This window comes from Penaeus japonicus, unplaced genomic scaffold (assembly GCF_977035675.1).
Source record: "Penaeus japonicus unplaced genomic scaffold, GWHDUDI00000001_assembly GWHDUDI00000024, whole genome shotgun sequence".
Classification (NCBI taxonomy): domain Eukaryota; kingdom Metazoa; phylum Arthropoda; class Malacostraca; order Decapoda; family Penaeidae; genus Penaeus; species Penaeus japonicus.
The window spans coordinates 8,770,144-8,777,643 of NW_028234426.1; the positions used below are offsets into that span (position 1 = coordinate 8,770,144).

Here is a 7,500-nt window from a genome sequence, read left to right on the forward strand (position 1 = left end):
GACGCCTATTCTGTCTGTGTCGTCGTCGATGTTCTCCAGTTCTTCGAGAACCTTCATGCAAGTGCTGCAGGCGTTGGTGTCTTCGTTGTCTGTCGCGTGAAGGGGGGGAATTAATTACTTTTTTCGTTCTACCTTGGTGTCTGTTTTTTCTTTTTTAAGGAGGGAAAAGAAGACCTGCTCAAGTGGGTGTGCGATTGGGACGCGTGAAAGTGTGCGTTTGCGAAGGAGACGTGTGTGAGTGTGCGTGTACATTCTACTGTGCACAAATACATCGGATGTTGCTGAGGCGATGCGAGAGTGTGAACAATTCGAAAGCGGATGGTGCCTGTTTGCTCTCAGACATTGTCTAAAACTCGTCTCAAGATTAGCTCATTAGAAACATGAAAATGCATCATCATCATCAGCCAATCCTCTAAAAGTTCTATATAAAAAAAGGTCTTTTAAAACCTCTCTGGAAACCGTAAGACATCTACATGTGACATAGAACATTCTTTTAGACAATGAACGATTCACGAAGAACAAGTTCACACTGGATGACTTCACATTCAGCAAGACCTTTCACCCATTCTCTATCTAGGACTAGGCTTTTGTATCTGATACTATTATGAATGAAAAACTATTACTATTTTTTGAAGATGATATGAATATGGAATTTTATCAGATATTCTTTTTTATAGATAGAGTGAAAATAACCGTGTTTTTTTGGGTGATATGCCTGTGCTAACATGTGTAATGACACATAAACAGATAACATGACATAACATGACACTTGCCAGATTTATTATACGCTACAAATACTAAAAGATGAACTGGATTGACACACGAGAAACATTTCAAGACAAGATTGGTTTGAACTGGCAGATTTACTACATGTTACGAAGACTAAGAGATTGAAACTTGAACTGGACTGACATAACAGAAACATTGAAAGACAAGACTGGTATAATGCGACTGGAATTACTTACATAACAGAGAAAAAAGAACTACAAGAATAGGTCCCTAATTATTTTAGAGAAACACAGCTAGATAAGGTTAGAATTTTCACTTAATCGCCAGAGATGTCCCATAGCGTGTCTGGCACTGCCTACAACTACAGTAGTATATAAGCAAATAAAAGCATTTAACATACTCTAAAACTACTACAACCATGAGGTACATTATAACAGGCATTTGCTCTTAGTTATATCCAGGAATCGCCTGTTAAAGAGTTCAAGCTTATTACGTCTACAATTTAGGAGATTCATAAGAATAGAAACCATTACTAACTCTATTGAATAAATAGACAATGTCTACCAGGGAAATGTGGATTCAAAATAAAGATAAACAAGAGCTACGAATCTCCCAAGGAATGTTTAATTCAAGGTGTCTATGTCCCTTCGAAGTGTCAAAGACCGACGTCTGGACTAGAAGGAGACCTTGGACTTCCATGTGAGGACATTAGTACTCGTAAGCTCAATTCCCTTTTCTTTTCTTTTCGTTTTTTTTTTAATCCTTCTTTGTTCCAAGAGCTCCTTCGACTTGTCTTCGATACGACTAGGGTAAGGTATCATACAGATAACGTGTTCCTACGGGGTGTGGCTGTGCGGTAGCGGCATTACAAAGGGGGAACTGCTTGTTCCTACAAGGGTGACCAACGAGGCGAGAAATAATACGGCTCTGAGCGAGGGTGAGGCAAGAGGTAAAGGACGAAATTTGGGAGAAGGACGAAGGGAGGGCGAGGGAATATACTGTAAACAATAAGAGAAAATAAGTGATCTTCACTTTGTTCCTGCTCGGCTTCGTCTGCTCTCCTCTTCTTCTTCTTTTTCTTCTCTGGTTCGACTGGCGTTTCGGGACAACCGCAAGAGACAGGGTCCCCTTCGAGAAACAGGAGGAAACACTCGTGTGAGATTTTGGACAAGACGTCGAGGATACTCCGTGGAGAGGTGAGAGGGGTCACGACGTCACAAAGACAACCGTGACGCAAGAGAATGTCACAGTTCACATTATGATATTAAACATGCTAGTATGACATCACAATGAGAACCTTGATGACACAGGTACAAGCATGATTTGACAGGTATAAGCATGATGTCGCAAGAAAGTTCAGAGTTGAGGGAATGGAATAATGGATAGACATTTAAGAATGTGTTCCACACTTGATCCCATCCCAAGAAACAAAGAGAAATGTTCCTAACGTTTACAGATGACTTAAAACTGACTTGATATAATCAAACCCGATAATCTGATTTATAATGTTCTCGCTAAAGTGGCGCTCCTGATAATAATCATAAAATTGATACTTATTTTACATTACAGTAGCGCCAAGCTTGACTATAAACTATTTTTTTTTTCAACGAGGAAATGATTTTAGTTTACTCAGGTTACATTATCATCCTTTTTCTTTGACCATATGCAGATGTGTGCATTTAATTCATGCACATTTTATAGAATGCAGAGGTTAGAATAGTAGTAATACCATCACAAAATCAAGCTTTTCCTTGTGCAGTTCTGAAATCTTAAGAGAAGTATTATAGAATAATTCTTTGCAAATATTTTTGTGTACAGCATATGAATATGTACGTCTTAACTTTACTAAACATATTTTAAAATTAAATTTGAGAGTTTCTCCGGAAAAGAAAATGCAAATTATAAACTTATCTAATCCAGCATGGCAAGGTGACATGACGGATGCTGTACTGTAAGGAAAAAAATCATACGATATCCATTAATAAAAAAAAAACGGAGAAACACGAAATGAACAAGACTTACAGAAATAGACAGCGATGGCGTCAGAGTCCCGGATGACCCGCAGGAGAGCATCACCACTCATGTCCTCGATGAAGTCAGCTGTCGGGTCCTTCTCCGTCAAGAGCCACGACAGAAGGTTCTCCTCGTTCTTCATATCACCTGTTCCCCGACGGAGACGAGTTAGAAAGTGAGATTTAAGAATATTAGGAATAAAAGACATTCACGATAGTTTTTTTTATACTAGGCTTGTGTTTTATTTTATTTTTCCTACATTACGTATGTGTGTGTTTAGTTTAGTTATTAAATTGGTGTGTGTAAAGGCATGAGTTGGTCACGTGTTCACTTTTTGTTGGAATGATCTTTGGAATCAAATGTTGTGAGGGGTAACTGAATCAATTTAACTACACCTAGTCTTTTCTGTTTTACTCATTTTCCATTTAGATATATTTCACAATGGTTGTTGTGTGTATGAGGATGTATATGTATATATGAGTAAGCTTTGGCATCGAGTCTTGTATTAATATGTGTTCTACTTTGTACATCAAATGTTCACAACGAATAGATGGTTAAGACTACTAATTACATCATATTTAGGCTTACTAAAACATTTTAAAATATCATCAAAGAATACAGTATAACCGATGATATATTAGACGCAATGCTACAGCACTTTAGATATTGTACGTTATACAATAGCATTATAACAATACTTAGTCCTACCTACACATGCTTAATCGCGTACATATTTACTCATCTGATGATACTTAAGTAACACCGGAACCTTACGATTACAAAACCACGAAGGAAATAAAGGAACTTCTCCGGGGAACAGAAACAGAAAAAAATAAAATAAATAGATAAAACGACATCAAAGAGAAAATACATGGGGAACGATCGCCAAATGCCCGAAGAAGGGGCGACCACGAGGAAGGAATTTGAGGGTCGTGCTGGTACGAGAATGAAGTCGTGCTTGAATGGAGGCACTCGTTTTTAGAAGGGTCAAAAGAAAAGTCGTCTTTGAGAAGGAAAACAGGACGATGAGAACCGTTTGTTAACACGTTACGTAGGACGGTAGGGACTGGCTGTTTGGTTGCAGTGTTCACGGGGCACCAGTGTGTTCGCTCGGAGATACATAAAAGGGAATATGCCGCAGAAAATGGGCCATGGGTACTCTCAGGGGGCAACCAGTGTCTTAATCTAGACTAGTGTTTAGAATAATGAAAACATGAACAAATGAAAAGATTAAAAAAAAAAAGAAACATAAAAGTATATTTGTATACACGCACAGCCATACATACACACACACACACACACACACACACACACACACACACACACACACACATATATATATATATATATATATATATATATATATATATATATATATATATATATATATATATATATATACATACATATACATACATATGTACACACACACACACACACACACACACACACACACACACACACACATATATATATATATATATATATATATATATATATATATATATAATTATATTTATATAATTATATATACATACATTATGTGGGGTAGGTGTCCATGAATATTTGAGTATGCAAAAAGTGGGCATGGGCTCAAAAAGTTTGAAGACCACTAGTCCAGAAATGACACCAAAGATTCGCAGATGGTGCAACGTGAACACGGCACGTAACAAATCGGATCGTGCAGGAGAAATAAATATATAAACATTACAAAAGGGGGGAAACCATAACCCTCAAAACATAAACCAGTCTATTAACATATCAAGAAGTTAAACACCTCTCCCATTCGGCCAAGACTCAGTCGTGACATCATGAAGTGGTCGACGTCAGTGAGCATAGGAATGGCGTCAGGCAATACCCTTAACAGTCATCACATTCGGAACTGCGTGCTTGAGCTGACACGCCGATCAAAATCAACGGATGTAGCGTCAAATGGGATGGAAAAAAAAGGAGAATACTCAGCATGCTATAAAGGCAGGAGAAATGCAGCCACATCTCTCATAGCTGTACTTGAGTATATTTGCATCAATCCAACTATTCTTTTTCTTTTTGATATCCAAAATGAATTGTATTTATACTTTTAATTGTAAAAATCAAAATGCAATCAAATTATTATTATTATTATCATTATCATTTCAATATCCAAAATGATTTGCATTTACATCTTTAATTGTAAAAATCAAAATGTACATCAAATTAACTATAACCATACTCATGTACAGAGCGTGAGAAAGGCTGCCTTTTATTTTATTTTTTTCTACTACAGGGCTATGCAAGCGACTGGCAACTGGTGTGAGACCATCCAGACGAGGTCGAGGGACGAAGCCCTGACCCGTGATGTGACCTACCACCTGAGGTTAGACGAGGTCACGGAGTCGAAGGTAATGCAGCGATTGGTAGAGAGAGAAAAAAAATGAAATGACAGCATCAGTATCACAAAACAGTCTGTCATCGTATACATGTGTATGCTTTCACTTCATTACGTGTGATTTCTAACCTAAGGAAGTCCACATAACTGTTATTCTTTCAATAAACGTAATTAGTCCTGCTGTATGAGTCGATGGGGACGACCCTGAGATTATCTGTTAAGTCACTAAGTTCTCTCACTAAAGTATTTATGTAAAACATATGATTGGACATGCTATAGAATGTAAATAATGTGTAACTATTGTTATAGCTAAAATCATAGAGTCATGTCTATTATAATACTATTGATAAGTAGTTATTAATGAATTATAAGAAAATGTACATATCTAATGACTTCAAATACCTATATATTTCTATATTCAAAACAGCAGTCTGTCTATCAGAACCTTTGAACTCACCTAACGAAAATGACTAATAAAGAAAGTGAGGGTAGGACAGCAAGTAAAGGACAGATGTGATAAACAATGAAGTAACAATAACTTTATGAATAGATAATGAGCAAGGAAGGAGATGGTTTCTGTAATGATTTTTTTTTGTTGAAAACATATACTAAATGATAATGGTTAAAGTCTGGGATCTCTAAAAAATACATTAATTTTTTTTCTTGATTTCTGATGAAGATGTGAGAAAGCAATACAAGAAGGTGATGATAAAATCGAAAGAAAAGTAATAAAGAGGAGACGAGAGGCAGAAAAAAACGATAAAAAAGTAAAAATTGCAATTGTTTTTAGGCAATGCGATGATCTGCTTTCTTCATCATATCCATGGAAGGTGCTACTATATCTAAGGAAGGTGACGAAGAAAAAATCTTAACATACGTATGCAAAGTGGAAAAAAAACGGGAAAAAAACGAACAGAAGAAAAAAAAAAAAAAAAAAAAAAAAAAAAAAAAAAAAAAAGAAAATGAGTATATTTGATTAAAAATTGATTGACAAAAAAAAATTGAGTAAAAGAAAAAAAAAAGAAAGAAAAAGAAAAAAAAAGTCCCTCTCAGCATCCCCTTCCCACCCTTCTTCACCACAGCCTCAATCTCCACGTACCGGCGTAGATGATAGGCTCATCAGCACCGGCGCGGTAGAAGACGATAGCCGGCAGAGCGAAGACGCCGACCTCCTTAGCGAGTTGCGAGTCGTCAATCTTCACGAAGTCGATGCCGTTAGCGTCTGCCTCGTCGTCGATGTTCTCCAGTTCGGCGAGGACCTTCTGGCACTGTTTGCAGCCATCTTCGGCGTCTTGGGAGAGAGAGGGGGGGGGAGATGAGGTCGTTTCGTTATTGAAGTGTAAATTAGATGGAATTTCGTTATAGAGAGTGAAGAGGATTGCGCTGTTTCGCCACAAAAGAGGATAGTGGATTATGCTGTTTTGTTATAGTGGAGAAAGGTTTATGCTGTTTTGTTATAGAAAGGAAACTGGATTATGCTGTTTCGTTCAATTTATTATTATTATGCTATTTTATTCCTAATTATTGTATATGAATTAATATCTTTTTAATCTTATAATTCATAAGAGGCGATGAAAAAACTGAGCAGAAGAGGATATAGAAAAAAAATAAATGAAACGTGGATGAAAGAACGAAGAAACAAAGAAAATGAAAATGAATTAAAGAATGAGAGAAATAATAAAATAACAAAACAGAGGAGGAAGCAAAACCAGAGAAAGAAATAAAGAAAGAAACAAAAATAGGAAGGAAATAGAGAGAAAAGAATACGAGAAAGAAAAAGAAGAAGAAAAAATAAAAGAAAAAGAAGAATAAGAAGTAGAGAAAGAGCAAGAAAAATAATAAGAATAAGAAGGAGAAAAAGAAGAAGAAAAAAGAAGAAACAAAAAGATAATACGAAAGATAAGGAGAACAGAAAGACGAGAGAAAGCAAGCAATACAAAGCGAACCCAGACTCACAGAAGAAGACCGCCAGGTAGTCTGTGGTCTGCTTGATCCTCTCGAACATCTTCCGGTTGACCTTCTCAATGGCGTCGTTGAGCTCCATGTTCTCGGGGGCCGTCAGCCAGTCCAGCACGTCCTCGTCGTCGTACAGGTCTCCTGCGGAAGGAGGGCGGGGCTGAGAGGGCGTAGGTGGGGAGGAGTTGCTTGGTTTGTTTATATATATATATATATATATATATATATATATATATATATATATATATATAATATATATATAGATATAAGTGTGTGTGTGTGTGTGTGTGTAATATATATATTGTGTTTGTGTGTGTGTGTGTGTGTGTAATATATATATTGTGTTTGTGTGTGTGTTTGCGTGCGAAACCATATTCCCAATCAGTAAAACCAACAGCCAACCATAGAAGCAAGTCCTCATCCGCTTTGTCCTC

General features: G+C 36.8%; 1 protein-coding gene across 1 annotated transcript in view; it reads right to left on the bottom strand.

Moving 5' to 3' along the window:
- The window catches only part of LOC122249976 (hulk), a 96,069-nt gene that overhangs the window by 19,380 nt on the left and 69,189 nt on the right, over positions 1-7,500 (bottom strand). The window contains exons 26-30 of the mRNA XM_086551108.1: positions 7,067-7,207; positions 6,210-6,401; positions 2,752-2,889; positions 1,762-1,857; positions 1-89 (exon numbers count right to left, since the gene is read on the bottom strand). The exon at positions 1-89 is cut by the window's left edge and continues 103 nt beyond it. Coding sequence (XP_086407234.1) covers positions 1-89; positions 1,762-1,857; positions 2,752-2,889; positions 6,210-6,401; positions 7,067-7,207 — 656 coding nt within the window. The remainder of the gene's footprint in view (positions 90-1,761; positions 1,858-2,751; positions 2,890-6,209; positions 6,402-7,066; positions 7,208-7,500) is intronic.